Genomic DNA, 25,065 nt, shown 5'->3' on the forward strand with positions numbered 1-25,065 from the left:
AGGGCTCGAACCCGTGTCTCCTGCATTGGCAGGCGGACTCCTAACCACTGCGCCACCAGGGAAGTCCCAAGAGAGTAGATCTTAAAAATTCTCATCACAAGAAAAAAAAATTGGTAACTTATTGTGGTGATCATTTTGCAGTGTATCCAAATATTGAATCACTATGTTGTACACCTGAAACTAATATAATGTTACATGTCAATTGCACCTTAGTTATAAAAACCAAACAAAAAAGCCCCACCAAATTCCCTGTTCTTTTTTTTTTTACATCTTTATTGGAGTATAATTGCTTTACAATGGTGTGTTAGTTTCTGCTTTATAACAAAGTGAATCAGTTATACATATGTTCCCATGTCTCTTCCCTCTTGCTTCTCCCTCCCTCCCACCCAAATTCCCTGTTCTTGATCTGCTTTACCTTTCTTTCCCCTTCCCTTCCCTTTCTTCTGTTTTGAACCATTGGTCTGAAACCCACCCTCTCCATCCTCTTCAGCACGTCACTCTTTAACCTCTTTTTTTGTAAAAATTGGTAAATTTAGCCGTGGACCCCTTCTCTGTCTTTCGATTCCCCAGTCTCCCGTAACTCTGGATAGCACTAGCTCCCCAGTTCGCAGGTTTCTTCTCACTTGACTTTCTGATGACCCTGAAACTCCCTGGTCCTCTTGTCTCTTCCTCCTCCTGTGCTTTGCTTAGCTCCCCTGTACGTCTTTGGAGCTCTTTTCCCCACCGCATCCTCTGTTAGCCTCTGAAGTACTCGGGCAGCCTTGGCCACGTGCCGGAGGTCACACCCTTTGGAGAGCGTGGCTGGCCTTCAGCTCTAAAGCCTCTTCCCCTTCCCAGATACCTGCTAGGATACCAGCCCCTGAATGTCACTTTCTCCATCACTTCCACCATCGTCTTCCTCCCCAAACCCGCTTCACCTCCTGGGTTCCTGTCTGTCAGCAGAACTGACCGTACTGCCAGGTAACCAGGACATGAAACGTCAGTCATCTTTGCCTCTTTCCTTTGACCCGTAGCCGGTCTGAGGCTAAATCCTGTCAATTCTACCTCTTCCATAGTAGCTCTGACATAAGAGGAACACAGACATCAACAGTGACGTGAACAGCATCAGCAGTGACTGCTAACAGCGGTCCAGCGCCTCTGTATGCCAGGTGCTGGGGCTAAGTGCTTTGCAGATGCCGCCTCACGGAATCTCAAGTGGCCTTCTGAGGTAGTGCTATTCGCTTCATTTTGCAGGTGAGGACCCTGAGGCCCAGCGAGGTTAGGTAACTTGCCCAAGGCCACTTAGCTGTCACTTGGAAGCGGTGATTCCACCATCTGACTGCAAACTGTACTTCTTTGCTCTATTTCCTTATTTGTAGTTTGATCTCTTTCCCCACCCCAGTCCCCGCCCCTTCCTACCTCAATACTTCTTGACCACATAGCGGTTCCCTCTTAGTTTGCTCTTTTCCCCATTCTAATTCATCCTCTACAAATGTCAGGTATGTCTTCCCCCCAATTTAACTCTCCTCATATCCCTTCCTTGCTTTACTTTCAGTGACTAATTTAGAAGCAACCAGTAAAGGCAAGTTCTCTTTTTTAACTAATTTTTATTGGAGTATAGTTGATCTACAATGTTGTGTTAGTTTCTGCTGTACAGCAAAGTGAAGCATTTATACATATATCTACTCTTTTTTAGATTCTTTTGCCAGGTAGGTCATTACAGAGTATTGAGCAGAGTTCCCTGTGCTATACAGTAGGTCCTCATTAGTTATCTATTTTATCTATAGTAGTGTGTATATGTCAATCCTGATCTCCCAATTTATCCCTCCCCCCACTTCCCCCTTGGTAACCATAAGTTTGTTTTCTACATCTGTGACTCTATTTCTGTTTTGTAAATAAGTTCATTTGTACCATTGTTTTTTAGATTCCACCTATAAGCGATATCATATATTTGTCTTTCTCTGACTTACTGCACTCAGTATGACATTCTCTAGGTCCATCCATGTTGCTGCACGTGGTATTATTTTGTTCTTCTTCTTATTTTTTAATTTTTATGTATATATTTTTTTATTTTGTTCTTTTTTATGGCTGAGTAATATTGGTCTTTACGGACCAGAGTTTGGCCCTGACCACCTTTATGTAAGCTTAGGAGCGGTCTCTGAATAGGCTGTGTATTTTCTCACACTGTTTGCTGAATCCAGAATGTACCCCACACCCCTTAGTTCCACCCTTCCCTGAAACCTCTCCCGTTCTTCAAGCCCTGACTCAAACATTCTCCCTTATGCGAAACCTTCCTGAGCATCCCTGGCCGCTCTCTGTGAACTTCCATAGTGATTTGTAACCTTCCTTCCTGCTGTGGTAAACGGAGCACCTAGTTCTTATGGGTCACTTCTTTGACACCCCTGACAACTCTAGCATAATTCTCAATAATAAGCATTGTATCGATTTGTCCCATAATATTCTGTCAACACAATAAAGGGAATTTGGGCACATTGTTCGTAAGAGCCATGGACGATCATTAATGCCAAAGTCTAAGGGATAAAGGTAATATATTCAATATTTGTTCGCTAGAGCTGCTGTGACAAAGTACCACAAACCAGACGGCTTAAAACAGCAGAAATTATTCTCTCATAATTCTAGAGGTGAGGTCCCAAATCAGGGTGTCAGCAGAGCCATGCTTCCTTGGAAGGCTCTAGGGAAGGAGCCTTGCCCCATCCACCTTCTGGTGTTTCCTGGCAATCCTTGGCATTCTTTGGCTTGTAGGCTCATCTCTTCAATCTCTGTCTCCATTGATACATGATACTCTCCCGTATGTCTGCCTTCACGTGGCCATCTTCCCTCTACGTCTTTGTTTTCTTATAAGGATACCAGTCCTTGGATTAAAGGACCACCCTGCCCCACTGTGGTCTCATTTTAACTAACGATATCTGCAGTGACCTTATTCCAAATAAGCACTGTCAAGTATGTCTCATTATTCTAATGTTTTGACATCTGGGGCTTGACTGACCCTGGGGAGACTGCCCTTCCTGGGGCTAACCAATTCCTAGAGATATTTAACCTGAGCACACTTTCCATGTGCAGACTAACCAATCCAGAGCCCGTTTTTCCCTCCCCGACCCCATCTTTCGGGTTCGAACACTCCAGACCAATATTCTTCTGCCTTAACTGCCTCAGAGCCAGGAACCAGGTAATCAGGAACAATCTCTATACCCCCGAGCCTGCTGAAAAAATTCACAGCAACCAGTCTTAAGCCTGCTTACCCTGCCTTGCCTGTTCCTTCATGTGGATACTGCAATAAACCCTCTTGCCCACATTTTCCTTTTGCTCATTGCCTCCTGACCTCCCCGGTGCTTCCCCATGCGGCCCTGCATGCCATGCCATGCCTCCCGTTTCTAGAGATCTGTGAGGACAAGCGTCTTCGTTCCTGAGAGTTGTTTCCATGTCTGCGTGTCTTACCACACCTGATAAAAACAAATCCCTGGTACATTTAAAAATAGTCGCATTCTGAGATACTGGGGTGGAGGAGGGTTTGCAGTTTCAGCATATCATTTGGGGGGGATAAAGTTTAACCCATAAAAGGGAGGAACCTAATCCTGGTATTTTATTTGCATTCCAATGTGGGGCAGTGACCCAGTGACTAGACTCATCAGGTAAGCGAGGAGCAGACTTGAGGTGCAGCATGCCAGAGGGAGAATCCGTAGTTGCCCTCTCTTCTTAAATATCAGCAGAGGGAAAGGCACTAATTGCAGCCCCGCTGACATTACGTCATAGGGGGAGGCATAGAAGATTCATAATAGGGAGAAAGATGGATGGATGGATTTTCTTTTCCTTTGAAAAGTGGCAAAATACATGTAAATTATCTGCTTGAAGATTTAACGGATGAGCTATTGTAATTGTTTTTAGGAATATATTTGATTCTGAGTTCTCTGCTAACCATTTTTTTTCTTTTTCTTTTCTTTCTTTTTTTCTTTTCTTAAAAGAAAGCGGCAGCCCAGAATCTCGTGTTAACGCTATCCATTTCTTGGTACACAAACTGCCGGAGAAAAATAAAGAAATGTTGGATATTCTGGTGAAACACTTAACAAAGTAAGCCTCTTTTTCTTCCGAACTTGCTTTATTTTGCTCTGGGCGCCGTGCGGTGGTGTCAGATATGTAACACTTGGAGCTGGGGCTGTTTACACAATACCAGGGACCACACCTGCGAGGGCAGGCTGGACACTTGCCTTATTGTGTGTGTTTTGGACAAGAGTGATGAAATATGATGCTCTCATGAAGTCGTGTAATTATTTGCTTAACGTCACTGCCAGCAACTCAGGGTTTGATTTGAAGTAAGAAAAGAGAATCTTATACATTTCCCTGCTTACAGATTCTGGAAATGTGATTATAAGCCTGTTAGCAAATTTAGCGTTGGTTTCACACCTACCTAACTCTGAGTCTGAACATGTCCTTCAAGTTTGTTTAATCCAATAATACGTGGTTATTTCATAGGATCCAGTTTATTCCTTTCACTCCCTCTTTACAAAGCAAGCAAAAACTAAGAATTCAGTGGAAAAATTAGCTCTTTCTTCGTATATAAAGGACTCCTAGATCACTGTAATTGTAAAATTTTAGAGGTGGGAGGAAGCTGAGGAATGCTGGGTTTTACAACCCATATTTCACATGAAAAAGAAACTGAAGGCCAGAGGATATTATGAGTTTCCAAGGGTCCTACTGCTAGTAAAGCTGTTCATTCATTTGGCCAGAAAATATTGGTTTCTTAAGCCTTCTTAAGGTGCTAGCTGATACAAAGATACATAGTTGAACAAGATAGACAAAGTCCCTACTTTCATGAAGTCCCTTCTTTCTAAGACAGAAAAGATAATAAACATTAAAAATAAAAATATAAAATAATTTCAGGTGATAAATGGTAAAAAGACCAAGTAGAGTGAGAGATAAAGAATATATGTTGGGTTTTGGACTATAAAGTGGGTTGTTATGGAACTTCGTTTCTGAGGATGAGACCTTTTGAGTTGAGACCCAAATTAGGTTGCAGGGCTGCTGAGAACAGTTGTGCAGGTTGTTCACTGCACAGTGGTACTGGGAGAGGGATGAGTTGGGTGTTCTGATCAAGCTCTGTGTGCTTGTGAAGGTGATTCTTACAAAGGTGCCGTGTGGTCTAGTAGTGCCTGGAAGCGAGGGTATAATGACCTGGGGAAAGAAGCAATGTTCTAGGTAGAAAGGAACAGTAAATGAAGGTGTTCAGAGACACAAGCTTAGCATACACATAGAATTATTAAGAAAGATGCTGTGGTTAAGCAGAGCATCAAAGAAAGGGAGGTAGGAAGGTAGGCAGGGACCCCATCACATGGGGCCTTGCAGATGCGGTGATCTCAGTGGCAGACGCTGAGGACAGTTGAGTCTGGCTCCTAGTTTTTAGGGAAATACAGAATTGCAAAATACTCTGCATGCCACAGTTATTGCCCCTTCTTTTAACCAGAGACCTTTCTTCCCCCCCCTCATCTTATTAGTGTTTCAAATCACTCCAAGCAGAACCTCATGACCGTGGCAAATTTAGGAGTGGTGTTTGGACCAACTCTGATGAGGCCACAGGAAGAAACTGTTGCTGCCATCATGGATTTGAAGTTTCAGAATATTGTCGTGGAAATTTTAATTGAAAACCATGAAAAGGTAAAAGTGCTTTTTTTTTTTTTCCCCCCAGAAGGGAATTCCTGTTTTGGGCTTGTCCCTGTGTGAGGTACAACTGTCCTCTTAGATTTTCCTTCTCTCTCTTTTTATTTAATGATTTTATTATCATGATGGTGAGCCTGGTTCTGAGAAGTCCTCATGGAGCTTCTGTCTTTGGATGGAGTTCCACGAATCTGAAGCTTTACCCGGTCTTCTGTTATCTCATTGGTTTAAGGAAGCAACGTTTAATCCAGATGCAGATGAATATCGGCAGTGTCATTGTGGACTGTTTATGGTTTTTGCTGCCTTTGTTCCTATCCTTGGATTTCTCACTGAAATTCTGTTTACTGTAACACAGGGAACACATTTTTTGTCAATCTGTATCACACTCTCCCCAGAAAAACACACACAACTGTCCCTCTCCCTACAGTTGTGCTAACAATTTCAGGGGATTCACAGCATCCTCAAACCCGGGGCCTCCAGGTTGAGAATCTCTGGTTTAAAATGAATCTTAGGTAACATATCCTGTTGTTTGTTTCTCTGTATTCAAGGGAATACATGATTTTTCAAAATACAATAGACTCTTTCAAGAACTTTTAGATATTTTTCCCCCCTTTATTCTGTTCATATAGATCAGGACCTTGCTAATAACTTTCCTCACTTTTAAGATAGGGAATTGGAAAACTTAAAATGCTTGGTCAACAACTTTAATTGTTTATAAATTTTCTAAAATATTGAGATTGCGTTATATGCCAAGCATGTATTAGGTGCTGGGAGGTGAAGATGAACATTACAGTCCCTGATGGAAAGCGGGTCATGATCTAGGGGGTTGAGCCCTGTTTCGGGACTTCTGTCCCACAGCACACATCCCTGTCTAACATATTATGCAATTGACTTATTTTTCTAGTTGTTATCTATTTCTTTCTTCTAGATCTTTGAGGGCAAAGATCTTTTTGCACATTTAGAACAATACCTGGTATTCCTTAGGCACTTGGTTAGTATTTATTTGGTGAAGTAATGGATTCAATGAAATTTCTGGGAGTCAGGGGAGTGGGAAAGAGACAGATGAAGAGAGGTGTAGTCCTTTTGCACAAGTGTTGCGAGAACATTTCTTGGATTCTTGTTGCGTTTGCTGTTGGCTAGAGCAATTCTAGCTGGTGCAAATATCGATTCCCTCTGAAAAGCTAGGCTTGAAACCTGGTTAGAGATTTGCTTTATCCGTATGGTAAAAGCAGCTTGTTTTGTGGGTGTCAGACATTGGTGGGGTTTTTGGTTTTGTTTTTTGGTAGCTAGTGGTGCATTTATGCCTCCTCTTATGGCCCCGTCAAACTGTCATTAATATGTACGGAAGTATCCAGACAGCTTCAGGGCACGATGGCTACTATTCGTTTTGAGAAAAAGAAATAATTAGACTATAAGCTTCGAGGCAATGTTTAGGAGCGCAACTATCATTAGATTAAATCCCCATTAAGAGAACCTTTATCCAATTTATTTGTGAAAATACTGGTTCTGGGTCTTGCTCTTGGATAAAAGGTTCTCCATCTAATGCCGTAGCTTCCTATTTCCTTCTCTTATTTGAAGCTGGGAAGATAAGTACATGAGTTTTTTCTGCTGGGAAATCGATAGGGCTGCTTTCACCTTGTTAACCAAGCTTACAGGAATTCCAAGTGGCATTGGTGAGCCAATTATAATAGTTAACAGCAGATGGAACTGGACCCACTCTCGGAGATGCAGCTTCATTGAACGAAGTAGAGGGCTTTCGGTTCTCCCTCTCTCCCTTTCGGTGGCCAGGCTAGATAGTGCTGTGAACGCATAACCAATACTGATTGCAGTCCTGAGGTTTCCTACCAAGAGGAGGTGAGATAGTGACTTTCAGATTCTTCATTGAGTGTGTGAGTTTAGCTTTGGAAGCAGAGGGTTGCTTGGGGCTGGGTAGGGGCAGTGAGCTTGGATTAGTGAACATTTTTGAGAACTTAATATCCCTATTACCCCTTTATTCACCCCTTCAATTTCATCCTTGTCCACTGTCACTCTCACTCCCAGCTCATTGTTCATGCTCAAGTGGTCTTCACTTCGGAGTCCAGGCTCTGCTATGAGGAGGAGTATTTCTGCTAACAAGGGTGATTGCGTAGAAACACTTTGTAGGGGTGTCTGGCCCCAGCTGAGCCATACGTTTCCCTGACAACTGATCCACGTGCACCGCCCGAAGGAGCTGGTGTTTTACTTGAATGTAGTGAGGGAGAGATACGGCTCCTCTTAATGTCTGAGAACAAAGAGAAAAAGAGAGAGGGAGGAAGGATAGCAAACGTTAAAAAGAATCGTCTCGTGAGGAAGGAAACAAAATTATCATTAAAAAGGAGGGGAAACTAGCAATGAAATGAAACGGCCTAGGTGGTGTCTATGAAGGAGAAGGAATTGGGGGGTGGTGGGCGGTAATGACAGTAGAAGGGAAATGTTTTCTTTTCCTCAGTTACTTATTTTTCTTCCCTAGGAATGTGAAAAATGGTAACTCTGACTAGGAAAGTCACTAAGTCAGAAAAGGAAACTTTCAACATATAATGAAAGTAAGAACGCTCCAGATTAATTTCGGAGTTAGAAAAAGACCCTTGGTTAATCTGCTTTGGAGATCACATCTTATCCAAGCCTCTTTGTTGTTTTCATAAAATCCATATGTACTTTATAGGAAACTTAATCCATATGTTTTGGCTTCACTTCCACTCAGTACATTAAGATGTTGTTTTAAAAGAAGTGTTCGCGGGCCAAAAAAATTATCAAGTTCTTTCTTCTCTTGCAAACCAGAAAATTGCATTTCCCAGGTGGAAAGGGTACTGTGAAATTCCCAAGGATTTTCAAATTGGGGTTGTGCCTCAGAAATGTGTGAGTTCTGCATATGTTTTGTTCTTAAAATATACAGTTGTCCCTCGGTATCTGGGGGGGGATTGGTTCCAGGACCCCCTGCAGATACCAAAATCCATGGATGCTCAGGTCCTTTATATAAAATGGCAGAGTATTTACATATAACCTATGCACATTCTCCCATATACTTTGTCATCTCTAGATTACTTACAATACCTGATACAGTGTAAATGCTATGTAAGTAGTTGCCAGCATGCAGCAAATGCAAGTTCTGCTTTTTTTGGAACTTTCTGGAACCTTTTTTCCCAAATATTTTCGATCTGCTGTTGATTACATCCGCTAATGGGGAACCCACGGAGGACGGACTGTACTTGTTACGGATTAATTCAGTACATCTGTCATGAGTGCCTGCTCTGAATCAGACATGGTGTGAGATTTGGGAGAAGTGAAGACAGTCCTGTAGGGAAAAGAAGAAATGGTGGAGAGTAAGCGCTCTCACACAGATAGAGAGAGAGCCGCCGAGACTCCCGAGGAGAGTTTATGTCCACCTGTGGGGAATCTGGAACGTTTCCTGAAGAGGTGATTTGAGTAGGTTTTAGAATGGAGTTTGAACAGGTGGAGGTGTTTTAAGGGGACACTTCAGGTGTGGGGCATGATGTCATCAGAGAAACAGAGCAGGTGTGTGTTCTGGGAACACGAGGCTCCTGTTGGCAAAGGGGCGAGCGGTACGAGATGAGATTGGAAGGAGATCTGGGCCAGGTGTGGGGAGTTTCAGACGGCCCCCTTAGGACTTTGGATCTAACTTTAGAGGTATCGGGGCCTCTCGTGGTTTTTAAGATTAAGCCTCTCGTGCTTAACCTGGCATCAGGGTTGGCAACAGAAAGTAGAGGAATAAAAGACCAGGTGAGAGGTCACATGGCATGGTTGTGAGAGTGGTGAGTTACACGTGGAGAGCATCAGTTTGTGAGGTGGGATAGACACAGTCCAGGCACTGCATTTGTACCTCAGAAGAAGGTGTTATAAATGATGCTGAATATTCCATCCTGGGAGAATATTGGTGTTATTAATGGAAGGAGGGGAAAAATGGGTTTGGGGCAGAAGGTGAGTTCCGTTTATAACATGCAGAATTTTAGTTGTTGTCTGGATATCCAGCAAGATAAGCCCAGCAGACAGTTGGAGATGTGGGGCTCAACCTGGGGAGAGAATTTAGTGGGAGAAAGTGTACCATATGGTGTAAAGACATGAGGTAGATGTGAGAAAGAATTCCGTGGTGCATCTGTTATATACGGTGTTTATCTCATATGACCTGTGTCTGTGTGTGTGTAATGCCCATTGCGTATATATATGTAATGGTATCCTTATATGTGTAAAGAATTCATATTACATATCTTATCCCTTTATGCATATGAGAAAAACCGAAGGGTAAAACATCCCGTGCTCACGGCCACACAGCTAGTGAGTGGCAGTGCCTAGGTTTGCACTAAGGATTGTTCGACCCCAAAGCTTTCATTACTCAGAGAGGAGAAGAACAATATCTTTGAGAAATAATGAGATTTTACTCTTAGTGATAAAAGAGGAGCCAGAAGAAGCCCAGACGAGTTCAGTGTCAGGGTGGTCAAGGGGTGTTGTCAGTGATGCCAGTTGCTGTCAGGAGATGGGCAAGTATGAGGACTAGTGGAAGGCGTGTTCTCTCCAAGAGTGAGATGTCTGTTGAGAGCAACTTGTAAGGCCTTAAACGTGTGAGTGTTCAGGAATGGATGATAATAAGTCTGGATCTACTTCCAGTTTTTCCCATGTGACAGAAGAACAGATGGGAGGAAAAGTCAGAGCAGCCGTGACAGGGAAAGGAAGGATGACGGAGGACGCGTACACCTGCGTTGTCCACGGCTTGCTTATTATTCTCATATTCTGATCACCTGTCAGCTCACAGCTGGGGTGGGGGCTGTCTTTAGAGGAACTTCGTTAAATAGGTGTGTAAAGAACGCTATCGAGTTACAGGATCTGTTTAAATTGAGCCTATTCTGCTATTTTATACATTTTTAATGTCATAAAAGAAATATATATTTATAATGTGACTCAGCCTTTTCTGTGCCCTGCCTCAGTCCCTCGGGGCCCTTGAAGATTCAGAAGAGCCTTTGAGAATCATCAAAAAAAAAAAAAAACCCACCATATCAGGGTGGTTCTCTTTTCATATCTGCCTTGTTTTATGTTAATGTTTAAACTGCCAATTTATATAAAGTAAGGTACATAATGTTACCCTTAACCAAATCACTTTACAAAATACATGCCATAATATAGTTATAATCCAGGTTATATTTATCTTGTTAAGGATTTTCGTTGGATTTTCAGTGTGATAGGTTGCTTTCATGGTCACTGATTCTCCGAGGGTCAGTAGGTTATGAAGTTTTTGGATTTTTTTTCTAGTATTAGCCTTTATGTAGTACAGTTTCTGTGGACCACAAGGTGCTAAGAGTTTGTTTACATAAAACTTTTCCAGACTTCCCTGGTGGCGCAGTGGTTGGGAGTCCGCCCGCCGATGTAGGGGACGCGGGTTCGTGCCCCGGTCCGGGAGGATCCCACATGCCACGGAGCGGCTGGGTCCGTGAGCCATGGCCGCTAAGCCTGCGCGTCCGGAGCCTGTGCTCTGCAATGGGAGAGGCCACAACAGTGAGAGGCCCGCGTACCGCAAAAAAACAAACAAACAAACAAACAAACAAAACTTTTCCTTGGTGAGGATTCCTATAAGTTTGCTAAAAGAAGCATATTCACCTTTGAAGTGAGCTCTGTGTCAGTCTGTCTCATTTTTCCTGGTGAGAAAACGGAGGCCGTTCGGGATGGTGACGCTTTGTTGGAAAAGGCTGACCACGTTCTTGTTCACGAGTTTCTTCAGTAGGTTGTGCTTTATCAAAGCACCTTTGTAACATAGGTTACAGAGTTCTTGAATAGGCTGTGTCCTCCAGTCATAGAGGAACCTAGAAACAGTAAAGGTGAGAAGGACGTATACATTTCCCCTCAGGTGTCCAGCGGAATCCCCGGAATATTAAATTACATGCACATGGACAAGGGTATCCAGTGGTGCAGTGCATCACTTCTGTTAACCTTGGGACTGACTTTCTGACCTGCATCCTCCTGTCTTTGCCAAAAGCTAGAAGAACGTGTCTCTGCTCCCAGGTTCGTGGTGGGATGGATTCCCTGTTCAGGCCCCACCTGCAGTCCACGTGTGGTCTGTTTCTGGGTCCAGGGCAGCCCGTTCCTCCGTTCCTGAAGCTTCAGAAACCACACCCAGCCTGACTCTCTCCTGCGGGTTGATCTCTGTCATCCTTTAATGCCAGTGAGGCCCAAGTGAGTAGCATGCAAACCATTTTTCACTGAGCGCGAGGAACCTTCCAGGCTTAGGGCATGCTTGTCATTTAATGGGGAAAAGAATCCTTTTTAAAAAAGAATCCAGCCTGAACTGCATCTTGATTGAGCTTTGCTGGCCCTGGGTTGCTAGGCAGCAGCAGTTTTCATGCGACAGGAAAAGAAATATCTGAAGTACCAGCAACAACAATAAAACTCCAAAGTTTCTAAAAGTTGGTGTCTGCCTGAGTCATGACCCCTCAGCCTAGAGGTCAAATCCTGCAGCAAGAATATTTGACAAATTTTCAAAGGTTTTTTTTTTTTTTTTTCTTTTCCCCTTGCAGTTTTCATAAGTGTCCTCCTTGGCACAGCCATGAAAACGTACTTTACTGTTACTTTTTTTTTTTTTTTCCTCAACAGGGCTGTGCATTTTCTGGTGTGTTTAGAAAGAAGCTTTAAAAGCACAGAAAGCTTGGTCTTTCTCGTTCCTTTAAGGAGAGTTGGAAAATAATAATGACATTGTCTTCTGCTCTTTTCGTTTAGCTCCGGCATGGGATGTCTCTGCTGTGGGCTGTGCTATAGCTCTGGAGATGGTAGATAATATTTTCCCATGGGACTAGAGTGTTTTGATGCAAGCGAATTCTGTCACATTTTCCTGTCCAGTAGAGACAAGGCACTGGGACTGTCTCTGGAAGATCGAAGAGCTACGGTGTAGAAAGCGGGGCGGGGAGGTCTATTCTCTGTTGTCTGAGAAAGCATACTCGGTCCAAGTGAGTGGAACTTGCTGGGGGGTGAGTTTTTGATTCAACAGAAGGCAGAACTCCATAATATTTGTAATAATGAGACTGTGTTCCTAGTAGAGATGGGTCTGAGGAGTTGGAGGAAAGCTGGCAGATGGCTGAGGTCTGGCCCACTCTGAAAGTCTTGGCCAGAGACCTTGGAGATGCAGAGCTGCAAAGACAGGTCCTCCGAGCTTGTCTCAGCACTTGGCACTTGACACTGAATCAGCGTTGGTAGAATTCAGAATGGTGAGGAGGAAACAATTTTATGTTGTTTATATTCCCAGCAATACCCAGAGTCCTTGGAAGGGAAAATAAGGATGTAAGCGTGAGGGGTGGGCGTGGCGTGGTGTGTGTGTGTGGGCCCTAGAGAAGCAACCTTGACTTTCCTTAGGGGACAGCAGAGTGTAGGGTGCTTATGGGCTTGGCTTTTGCATGGACAAAGCGCCCCCTTTTAACTTTTCTTTGTAAAATAAAGAAACCGGCTTTCAGAGCTGTCTCTTCCGTATCTCTCAAGACAAAGTTGAGAACAGTAATAATCTCAGCCAGCAGAGGGATGCTTATGTGCTGGTACCTAGGCTCCGCTCCTCGTGTGACATTTTATTGAAATAATCTGGTGACAGTATCACAGAATGTAGCAGAGCCAGCTCGAAAGGAGAATTCCTTGGGTTGGAATCTCAGCTCCACCAAGTTGTGTGACTTTGGTGACCCGAGCCCCCCACTTAACCTCATCATCAGATTCCTCACCTGTGAAAGAGGAAAAGCTGAAGTACCTATCCAGCAGAGACCTGTGTTGAGGATGAGGTGAGCTGTTTTACAGATGAGGAAAACGAGGCTCAGTGAATTGCTCAAGTGGCCAGGCTGGGGTTTGAACTCCGTCTGTCTGCCTCCAAAGCCTACTCCTGACATCTACAATGTAGCTGTCCGATCATGTGTATGTAAATATGCACATTTCATACGAAACTAATGACTTATTTGTGTTTTTCAAAAGACTTTGTATTTTTTAGAACCATTTTAGATTTATAACAGAATTGAGAGGAAGGTACAGAGATTTCCAGTACCACCCCCTCCGCCCCCATGCGTGCAGAGCCTCCTCCATTTGTTACAACCAAGGGACCCACCCTGGCACGTCATTATCACCAGAGTTTATTTAGGGTTCGCTCTTGGTGTTGTACCCTCTTGGGTTAGGCCAAATGCGTTATGACACGTATTCATCACGATCATCAGTGTGTTTTCACGGTTCTGAAAATCCTGTGCTCAGTCTGTTCATCTCCTCCCACCCATGCCCTCCCCACCCGCCAGCCTGGCCACCAATGACCTTTCTTTTTTTTTTTTTTTTTTTTTTTGCGGTACGCGGGCCTCTCACTGCTGTGGCCTCTCCCATTGCGGAGCACAGGCTCCGGACGCGCAGGCTCAGCGGCCATGGCTAATGGGCCCAGCCGCTCCGCGGCACGTGGGATCCTCCTGGACCGGGGCACGAACCCGTGTCCCCTGCATCAGCAGGTGGACTCTCAACCACTGCGCCACCAGGGAAGCCCATCCATCACTGATCTTTTTACTGTCTTTATAGTGTTGCCTTTTCCAGGTGTCACATAGTTGGACTCATACAGTGTGAGCCTTTTCAAATTGGCTTCTCTCACTGAGTACTGTGCATCTAAGGTTCCCCCACATCTTTTCACGGCTTGGTAGCTCATTTCTTTTCAGTGCTGACTTGTTTGTATTTTGAGAGAACCAGGATGATTGTTATGTAAATGACTGTTACACCCAGTGGGTGAGGACGGGAAAGCAAACTCCTCTCACCTGGCCTTCTTCCCGCCGCTCAGGTGGCTTCCCTGTGACATACAGCCCACTTCTGAGATGCATTCTTTCTAGGCTCGGCAGGCGGGGTCAAGGCCTCTTAGGCTCACCATTGATGAAAGCTCTAGCTAAGCCCTGGTGACCCTCCTCATCTTCATCACCATCAGCATCATTAATATAGGATAACAGGGCTTCTCTGGTGGCACAGTGGTTGAGAGTCCGCCTGCCGATGCAGGGGACGCGGGTTGGTGTCCCGGTCCGGGAAGATCCCACATGCCGCAGAATGGCTGGGCCCGTGAGCCATGGCCGCTGAGCCTGCGCGTCCGGAGCCTGTGCTCTGCAACGGGAGAGGCCACAACAGTGAGGGGCCCGCGTACCGCAAAATAAAAATTAAAAAAATAGGATAGCAGTCTGCCTGATACTTATCAAGTGCTCATACCGTATTCTACATCATGATCTCGTTTAGTACCTGCTCAGCGACTCTATATGTCTAACGTCTCAGGTAGACGTTATCATCCTTATTTTACAATTTGGAAAATGGGGCCTAGGGTGAAATTCGCCCACGGTCACGCAGCTGGGAAATGGCGACGATGGGATTGGAACCCAGGACTGTCTGGCTCAGAGGTTGGAACTGTCAAGCCTTCTACTCTACTGCTGCTCCTTCCATTCTAAGTGGCTTTCAGTGGAAGGCTTTGTGTTCAGGGTCAGTGCCTAATGGGCAGGGCTGCAATATTCTGATGCTCAGGAACAGCAGATCTGGAATATATGTAGATTGAACTACATCACTAAAAACAGTATTTTGATGTCTCACATATATTTTCAGATATCTAAAATTACACCGAATAGTATAAGTGGGAAAACATAAATATGGAGTTATCAGTTCAATAATATGTAAAGAACTGATTTTTCAAAACTATAAACCAGAGGATTGAGAATAAGCTACATGTTTTTAGCAAAACCTTTAGAATTAAAAATGATAAGTTTGTACCATATAGTATGTGTATTGTTGAAGCCTATACCATGATAACATAGCCATTTGCATCAGACTAGGATACTTGCAGAGAAAAGGTTTTTTTTTCTCCTCCTTTCTCCTGGAAAGATCTCCTGCTGCTTTGTAGACAGGGCTGGGAAAAGGGCATTTTTCTAGACTGTCCCCCCTCATCTGTAGTGTCCTGTAAGTCACTTAGTACAGATATGTCCTAGCGGACAGCCCAGCCCCCAGCGGCTTGCTGTGGAGGTCGACCCCTCCAGCACGTTCGTGTGACGTTGTGCTCCTCTTACTTAGGTCTGCTGATTTAGGCCAGTTGGATGCAGAAGAGCAGACACGGTGGAACCTGGGCTGAGTGAGATTCTGTCTCCTAGAGATTTGGAGTTGGGATGTGGGGAAACGCAGTCCGTTACTGTGAGGTGGCTTTTGGGCTTGGGGCTGAAGAACCCCTGGGATGAGTCCAGTACCAAGTGGAGGAAGGCAGTGCTCTGGGAAGGATCGGGAAGCTGATCCCAAGAGGGATGCAGAGGCGAGAAGCGGAGACTTGTTGGTTGACTCTTGATGGCCTCAAGCTCCTAATTCAGGCAAGTGTTGAGTTCCAGCTCTTTCTGCTTTCTGCTACTCCTTTTAATAAATCCCTGTTTAATTATGTCAGCTTGGTAACATTCTGGTTGCAACCAAGTCGTCTTTGGAGAGTGTGAGAAAATACACAGTGCAGGATTCTGGCCAGTTTGATAAATTCACAGATAGTTTATTCATTAGCTTTGATTTTGGCTCAGTTTATGTTTCAGTGACTTCACGTAGCCCCTGTATGTCCTTGAGGTCAGCTGCTCCTTGCACCCAGTCCTTATGAAAACAGAGCAAGTGGGTCTGGTTGATGCAGTTTTAGGTAGAAACTCGTACTTTGAGGTCACCCAAATCTTAACTTGTTGGTCGGTTCCCATAACTATATGATTAGACCTTCTTTAACTTTCTTCTTCAGTTTTCTCCTCTTGGACCGAGGTTGAAACCGGAAATGGCTTTCTTCTCAATTCTCATATCATTTCTTTTTTGGCCAGGTAATTGTTTTCCTAATGCTTGGTCTCCAGTATTGTACCCCCCACTGTGTTCTTATACATCTCCCGGCAGGACGGTCCTCTGGTCTGCTGTTCAGTCAGTCAGTTGACATTTTAAAGTCCACTCACGCATCCAACATCCTTTTCCTCTATCAAGAGCAGTAGTTTTGAAGCCTTACTACATTAAGACCCACTTTGAAAATTTAAAGAAAACTTTGGATCCTGTTCCCAGAAAGCAGTGTAGTATATATACACAAAAAATATATATACAACTTTAGGAATTTTGGGGACTCCCAGGTCAAGAACCTAGAACCATAGGGAAACCAAGAGCTGCAGGATAATCCTTGAGGAGTTAAGGTCCAGAGCATTTCTTCAGGCTCGACTTTTCTTGCCTTTTGCTGGTGACTTACTTTCCACACTTCTGCTCAGGAGCTGGGCGGGGGTCAGGTAAGGATTCATACTTTATTTATTCTTTTTAATATCTTTATTGGAGTGTAATTGCTTTACAATGGTGTGTTAGTTTCTGCTGTATAACAAAGTAAATCAACTATATGTATCCATGTATCCCCATATCTTCTCCCTATCCCACCCCACCCTCTAGGTGGTCACAAAGCACCGAGCTGCTCTCCCTGTGCTTTGCAGTAGGTTCCCACTAGCTATCTATTTTACATTTGGTAGTGTATATATGTCAGTGCCGCTCTCTCACTTCACCCCAGAGGATGCATACTTTTTTTCCTATGTTCCCCACTTGGGACCAGCCGCCCAGGAAACCTTTCATGGAAGTATTGATTGCTTGTCTGGGCCATAGACAGTAGGAGTCCCCACTGAAAGGCATTGTGCTTAAATAGCAAAAGGCAGCCCCTTTGTATTATTTTGAGATGTGCTGGTGTGTTCAGACTTCTGCCACAGGGGGCAGAGGGTGGAAATCAGCCCGGGGGCAGATTGAAGAAGGCCCCTCTGTCCAGGTCAGGTCTTCCTACAGCAGCCTCGTTATCTCATTTGAATTCTTTCACATTTCCCTGAAGTTAAGCCCGTTTTGAAACCCCACTGCTGCGTTTAGTCAGTGATAATGGACCATGTGCTAGTGTCTCAGCTCCTGCGTCTTCAGTATAGCAAACACTGATGTCCTGTGCAACTGGTTAATGAATATTCAACTGCCTAATGAATATTAGGCAGACGTCCTACCCAACTGCCTTTAGAATGGCTAAACGAAGGGTTGACGGTCTTAGCTCATGGACCCTGGGGAGTAATTGTTCTCTTTCTCCTAGACTTCCATTCATCCTCCGATTTCCACTGGAGCTAAAAGTCAGAGTGGGTACAGTGACTGCTTGATGAAGCAGGCTGCCACTGAGGGTCCTCCAAATCGAGGTCTTCCCATTAAGTCTAGCGCCTGCCTCCTTGGGTGTGTCCGGGGTCCTCAAGACCACTCCCGTGTCCCGGGATTTGCTGGAAGGACTCATGGGACTCAGCGTGTGGTTGTACTCACAGCTTAGGTTTATCACCGTGATGTAGTGAGGACATGCCAAGGAGAAGATGACGACACAGCTGGGGTCTGGAGGAATCACTGGAATTTTCCTTATGCTCTCACCTCCTCAGAGGGGTCACACACAGCGGACTCTTCCCCCAGCACCGAAAACGCAGCCACAAGCGTATAACGTGTCTGTTCAGGGAAGCGCCTTAGAGACTCAGTGCCTGTCGGGAGATAGTCATATCGTCATCCTTTGCTGAGCGGGTACTGAAATCCAGACTCCCATAAGGAAAGCCGGTGTTCCGCATCACACCAGCGCGTGCACATTTATGTGGAGACGGTTGAGTCACAGTGGGCCCTCCTAAGCATTTTGGGAATGTTTCATTTCAGTTTAGAGAACTGTTGATCAGCCAAGTTGCCAGACGTCAGCCAGGGACCAGCTTTGCAAGCGGGGTTTTCTAAGGATGGCCTCCCTAGGCCTGCCCCGTTTCCTCTTTTCTGTACACCGGGCATCTTTTACCTGCCACGGTGAGGAGCTTGAAGGGCAGCGGCGAGGGTGAGTTCCTATTTCTCCTGCAAGGATGTTCTCTGTCGTTGGGATTCAGAGCCCTTCCTCTTTTGCTTTGGAAGCACCTTCCTTATATTAGCAGGGAAGTGCCCATTGTCAGCACTGTTGAAAAGTGCAGGGTGAGTTTTGCCGAGACGCATGGGAATCGAGAACGATGTGGTCCGTACAGGTTAAGTCAATTTCAAGCCATACCGCCTTATGTCACTGGATTAATTTGGCACCGTAGGAAACGTCCCTCAAAAGCCTTCCTTGTTTTAACTTTCCACTTGGTTGATTTCTCCATAAGGGTGACCCCAAAGGGCAGGAATCAGTTTTGTTCGCTTTGTTTCTGTTTTCACCCTTAAGCTCTGTTGAGTGCTGTCTTTGGGGCCCCATGTTGTCTCAAGGATCAAGGTGCTATCATGTCTGTCCTGCCCCCTCCCTTTTGCGTCTGGTCAAAACCGACCTCCTTGTCTCAGCTTGGTCATCATGGTATCTGGGTGACACCGACACTCCTCAGATCTGCTCCTTCTTCCATTTAATCTTCTGGAATTTTCTTCAGAAAACCTTTTTGTTAGAAAATTTGAAGAAGTCCCTGCAGCCTTTAGTCCGTATTCCTTAGGTGAGCTTTCCATCGAGTATTAACTGTCTTCCTCCTCCCACGAGCTTTCTCAAGGTCATTATTTCTTTTCATGCAGATATTTGAAAAATTATTACTAACTCGCCTTTTTTTGGGGGGGGCAGGTATCTTCATGATATCCATACTAAAAGTACCCCCTAATCCAGAGCGATTTAGGGGGAGGGTTGATTTTTTACTTCAGTCCTCTCCTGACCAGGTAGTGGTGAATTCTGTTGATCTTGATGCAGAAGTGTGTGTTTGTTGTTACGCTAACATACAAGTATCTGGAATTCTTGAGTAGAGTAAGACCTAATCACCTAAAGCTTCCTAAAGATATGTATATACGGTACATAGTCTGGAATCTGCTTCAAAATAATCTGGGTGATGTGGATGAACTAAAGTTGGTCATCGGTTAGGGACTGATGTAGGTAGGTGATGTGGACATAGGAGTTCATTAAAGTATTATTTTTACTTGTATATATATGTCGGAAATGATTGATGATAAAAGTTAAGTGATCTGATATTTGGTGTTGGCATCATTTCTTTTACACAGTTCATTATTCGTTCCACAAACATTTTAAAAGCTGCTCCTTGCCTTGTAGTATATGGACAGGGACAAAAGATTTTAAAAAAAAAAAAGCAGGTCTTGCTTTCCAGAAGTCCAGCCTTTAGCGAGAAAGACAACAGTGCAACTAACTCTGACACAGCCGAAGTCTAGTTCCCTGGCCTCAAGATAATGTGTTTGAGTTTGGACCTCTGAGAAACTAGTCGCTTTCTTTGTCCAAAGCCAGGTTAAGACCATTTCTGCACATGAAAGACTTCATGTACTAGGCATCCCTTGGTGAATCACCTTAGTTGTTTCTTCAGAAGATGTTTACCCCTTCCATTCGCAGCAGTGAGCGAGGCCTGCAGGGGATAGGGTGGGTATAATTATGAAATGCAAGGTTCCTTTTCCTTAGCAGACTAGAATGTTCGGAAGAGGCTCGGCTCTAAGGGCTTCCTGAGCCCTGGTGCTCCAGACTGGCTAGCTCTAGTTCAGACCAGGAGTCGACCAGCTAATGCCGAGAGGGTAGGAAGCATGGGTTTGTCTGCAGTTTACAGATGCAGGCAAGAAACTGAAGCTTGGGGAGTTGATATTAACCAACCCAAGGTCACACAGCTTGCTTTATTCATTTATAGCCTGCCTCGTTCCAAGAAGGATTCCAGGCCATGAAGCCACACAGTAAGAAAATTCCTTGTGGTCCCTCTAACCATCCCAAGAAAAACAAGGCCATATTTTTTTTTTTCTTTTTGAGCTTAAATGGTGCATAGTGTTTCAGTCAGTATTACTGCATGGATAGCTCTAAATTTAAATTGAACAAAAGTGCTTATGTATGTCTCTGTTGGAATGTGTGGGAGTCATAAAGGAAATCTCTGTATTTGATTTCATAAAGTCATGAGCATTCTATAGTCGCTTGAGCCACACATGCCAGCGCCTGGTTGTGTGCATGAGAAAGTTCTTATTCATCACTGCACAGCTGGTGTGTTGTTTGTCATCATTATTCCTTATTCTTAATTACCAAAAGTGCACATGGGCTACAGACTGTAGATGGTGCCAAACCAAACCTCTAAAGTGGTTGAATTAATAGGCTTGGAGGAAGATTTATAATCCTTTGTAAATGATAGTAATTCTGTGTTATGTTCATAGAAAGAAACAGTGCACATCAGAAACTCACTCAAAATCTGGATCGTAATCTCAAGTATATTATTATTCTCTATATCTACCTCCTGTTCCCTTTTGTTTGTTGCTGAATCAACTTTGCTTTTTTTGTGTGTATTGAAAATGGAATTTATTTATAGGCTGTGCTTTTTTTTTTCTTTTGCGGTACGCGGGCCTCTCACTGTTGTGGCCTCTCCCGTTGCAGAGCACAGGCTCCGGACGCGCAGGCTCAGCGGCCATGGCTCACGGGCCCAGCCGCTCCGCGGCATGTGGGATCGTCCCGGACCGGGGCACGAACCCGTGTCCCCTGCGTCGGCAGGCGGACTCTCAACCACTGCGCCACCAGGGAAGCCCTTTTTTTTTTTTTTTTAAGGAAATTTTTTTTCCCCCTACCTCAGCAGTAAGTAAAAGTGGAGACATTCTTTCTCCAGGGAAGGCTTCAAATGCTTGGTTTCTCTGGAATGTCATTTCTCTTTAGGTGGAAATGAGGGAAATGACCACTAAGAGGATTAGTCATCATTTTCAAAATTTACTGAAGGTATTAAGTCATTTGTGATTAATGCGCTAATAAGCTCAGAGTCCGCTGTACTTATGGACAGATTGATGTAGAAAGGTCCTTGGAGTGCTAATTGTTTCATGTGTATAATCATTTTATTCCATGGTTTCTGCAGGATTGTTTCCTACAATGCCCAGGGCCACAAACATATCCACAGTTGAACTTTTTTGGAAGTCTGCTGTGGCTTTAGCCCAATTCCACGTAACTTAAAATTCTTTTGATTTTATTATTCAGATGAATCCAACCTATTGTAAATTGTTTATAGTTCTCCATTCTTGGCAGCTCTCCTGTTCATTACTCTAGGTCAGCGATTCTGAACCAGTTTTTATGCTTTGTGCCCCTTTGAATTTGAGAATTTGAAAGGTAACATCCCACTTTCTGAAAAAATCCAAATGCATATATGCCATTTGCATATGACTTTAGGGCATATCCTAACACTGAAGAGACCTCAAGGAAGCCCCGCTCTAGGTGAAATTAACTTGGGTGGTATTGAAATAATGTAATAAAAACATGTGGCCCATTAATACAATATGCAGAGTGGGGGAGGTGAAGTTTATCAAGTTATAGTTTTCCACATGTGATGGTTTATTACTTTTTACTTATGGTTTATTACTTTTTACTTATTGACTTTTTACTGGTAAATACTTATGTATTTACCAGTATTATTTATCATCCATTTATTATCTCAGACACATGCTTTCTGATGGCATAAAGGTAAAGACAGATCTTTAAGAGTAAAGACAGATCTCAAAATGTTGCAATATAAACCAAAAATAGGTTAAAAAAGGGAGAAAACCCTTTGGTATCAGCCAAATGGAGGAAAAGGCCTAGAGACCACCAAATGGAGTTTTCCAAAAATTGGCCTGGGCCATCTCTGTTTTACGCCTAACTCGACCTTCCACAGACGCGGTATGGGGCAGCCGCACATGCAATCCTCAGACACCTCCTCGTGGAGGGAGGTGGAGGGAGAGACGGTCTAGGCAGCTTCAGGTAAAGATGTGCAATTTCCACAGAGGTTGAAGCTCCTCCTGGCCACCCAGCAATTCTGCCAGAGTAGGTGGGGCATGACAGATCACACTCTGTCTCCGAGACACTCCAGGGTCAGTGATCTTCAGCAGTAAACAGAAAGTCAGAAAGAAGACTTCAAGATGAAAAGAGCTTCTGCAAAAGAAGAAGACAGGGGAAATGAACGCTGAGAGTAGGAGAGGAGTGTCGTTTGCCACCCTGATAACTTTCAGCGTGAGCAGCTAGAAGTCATTCTCTCGTATGTGGTCCATCTTCTGCCTGGAAAATGGTGAGGAAGTGTTTGATAAACTGGCCACCTAAGACTGATGCTCCTCGTGGGGGCTGAAGGGCCAGGCCCTCTGCAGGAATCGTGTGTAGCCCAGGCAGGGGGAGTGAACACAGATACGGGCGTTTTGGCAAAACCGCAGAGATGAGGTCAGAGACTATACTGCATACAGACCCTGGCTGAGTCCTTGTTCTCCCCATAACCATTGGTTAGGGATGGAATTGTATCGTCTCAAAATTCATATGTCGAAGCGCTAGCCTCCAGTGTGACTCTCTTTGGAGAGAGGTCTTTAAGGAGGTAATTTATGTTAAAGGATGTCAAAAGGATGGGGCCCTAATCTAATAGGGCTGCTGTCCTCACAAGAAGGGGAAGACACACCCAGGATGTGCATGTGCAGAGGAAAGGCCACGTGAGGACATAGTGAGGAGGAGACAGGTCTCGGAAGAAACCAGCCCTGCTGGCACCTCGGTCTTGGGCTTCCAGCCTCCAGAACTGTGAGAAATAGATTTCTGTGGTTCAAGCCACCTAGCTGTGATATTCTGCTGTGGCGACCCTAACAGATGAATCTGCTATTCTCTCAGGCTGCAGAACCCTGGGCAGGCAAAACTGTAGTGCACGGAAAAAGGAAACAGACATCCAAAACATGGGAAGAGATTCAAGGAGATGTCACCCGAAGTGTAGTGGTGTGAATAGAGAGTGTTCACAAAGCTGCCCATTTAAAACATTAGTATAATTGAAATCAACCTAAAATGTCCAGTGTGGAGTCTATGTGAATATATTGCAGCAGAAGGGGAAAAAATGTAAACTGTAGATGAAGAATCTATTTCAGAAGAAATACTGATCTAGGGAAGAGGAGAAGTGAACTTACTAAAATTTATCTCTCTGGGAGAACTAAATATTCAGTAAAATGGGAGTTCAGAAATAAAGTGCTGAGAATTTTTTTTAAAGACGCATGCTGGGCTAAGAAAACAGACTGATACCTCCAATGACATTTCCAAACAAATGAACAAATTAAAAATGGAAATGAATAGAAGCAAAAATTAAAGAAACAAGTGATCATCATCAATGAAACAGTCCCATTCAATGAAAGGAGAGAGACAGATGGAAGAAGTCTGAGAAAACAGGAGACGTGGAGGGTGAAGATAACCCAGTGCAAGAAAGATCCCAGGGATACAGAACCAAGTACATAGATACAAATAATTTTAATGATAAAAATAAGAGGTTTTTTTTCTCAATCAAAGTGAGACCTTAATCTGATCAAAGTATTCACTGAATTGCAGGAAACATCAATTCTGAATTTTAAGTCATTCAGAATTATTCATATAGAGACAGAGTGTGGTTTAGTTATTGGATTTTTGAGGAAAAATCACAATTCCAGTGGGAGGACACATCTGCTTGCCTCATATTTTTGTACAGCAACTTGAAAAATAATAAAGCAGTGTTTTATAAGTCTTGAGTGTCTCCTTTTGGCCACAACGAAAAATCGGACATTTCAGAAGGCAGAAAAAAAATGCAGACCACTTTTTCTGATCCATATCACTCTAAATCCAGAAAAATTTTAACAGTAATTTAACAGTAGTATTAATTTAATTTAATTTAATTTAACAGTAATAACTATAGAAGCAAAAAAAAATGTCTCTGGTCATTTGGAAATTTAAAAACTTTCATGATTTGTGGATCAAAATAGAAATTAAAAAAAATTGTCCAATACCTAGAAAAATATTATGAAAACAGCACATTAAAACTTGGAGGATAGGGCAAAAATTATGTTCTGAGGGAAATTTATAACCTTAAATAACTAAGACAGAACGAATGAAATAAGCTTCCACTCACCCACCTCCCCCTAAATTTGTAGAAAATAATAAATATAAAAAATGAAATTAATTAGAAAAAAAGATGGCTTTTATAAATACCTCCTACATTTTTGAGGGATTATGGAGCATAAAATAGATAAACCATTGGCTAAGTTAGTCGAGAAAAAAAGGGTGGGAGAGATGGCTTGCATATATAAATAGAAACAAATGTGGAAATGATCACAGATGCACGGTGTATAGAATTTTGAAAATCTGAATGAAATTAGTGAACTAATAATGAAAGAAACTGAGACATTTTTCAAAGAGTTACCATCTATTCCCTAAGAAGCACCAGGCTTAGATATTGTCACAGGTGAATGCATTTAAACTTGGAAGAAACAGTTAAATCTGTTGGTATTTGAACTGGTCCACAGCATAGCGAAGGAAAACTTCAAATTATTTTTGTGACGCCAGTAGGGCAGTAACAAAGCCTGTCAAAGATAAAGTTGTAGATCAATTTTACTTATGAATATTTATGCAGAGATCTTAAATAATACACTAGCAAATAACAGCAGCACTTTAAAGAGTATAATATTTCAATCTAAGCTGAGTTCATCCCTGAAATACAAGGGCAG

The 25,065-nt window shown here is 43.6% G+C and overlaps 1 protein-coding gene across 3 annotated transcripts in view; it reads left to right on the top strand.

Moving 5' to 3' along the window:
* Nucleotides 1–25,065, top strand: part of ARHGAP10 (Rho GTPase activating protein 10) — a 326,043-nt gene that overhangs the window by 227,913 nt on the left and 73,065 nt on the right. For all 3 annotated transcript variants that reach the window (XM_060012123.1, XM_060012125.1, XM_060012124.1), the window contains 2 exons: nt 3,960–4,065; nt 5,487–5,646. In XM_060012123.1, the coding sequence (XP_059868106.1) occupies nt 3,960–4,065; nt 5,487–5,646 (266 nt within the window). The remainder of the gene's footprint in view (nt 1–3,959; nt 4,066–5,486; nt 5,647–25,065) is intronic.

The sequence above is a fragment of the Delphinus delphis genome, chromosome 5 (assembly GCF_949987515.2).
Source record: "Delphinus delphis chromosome 5, mDelDel1.2, whole genome shotgun sequence".
NCBI lineage: Eukaryota > Metazoa > Chordata > Mammalia > Artiodactyla > Delphinidae > Delphinus > Delphinus delphis.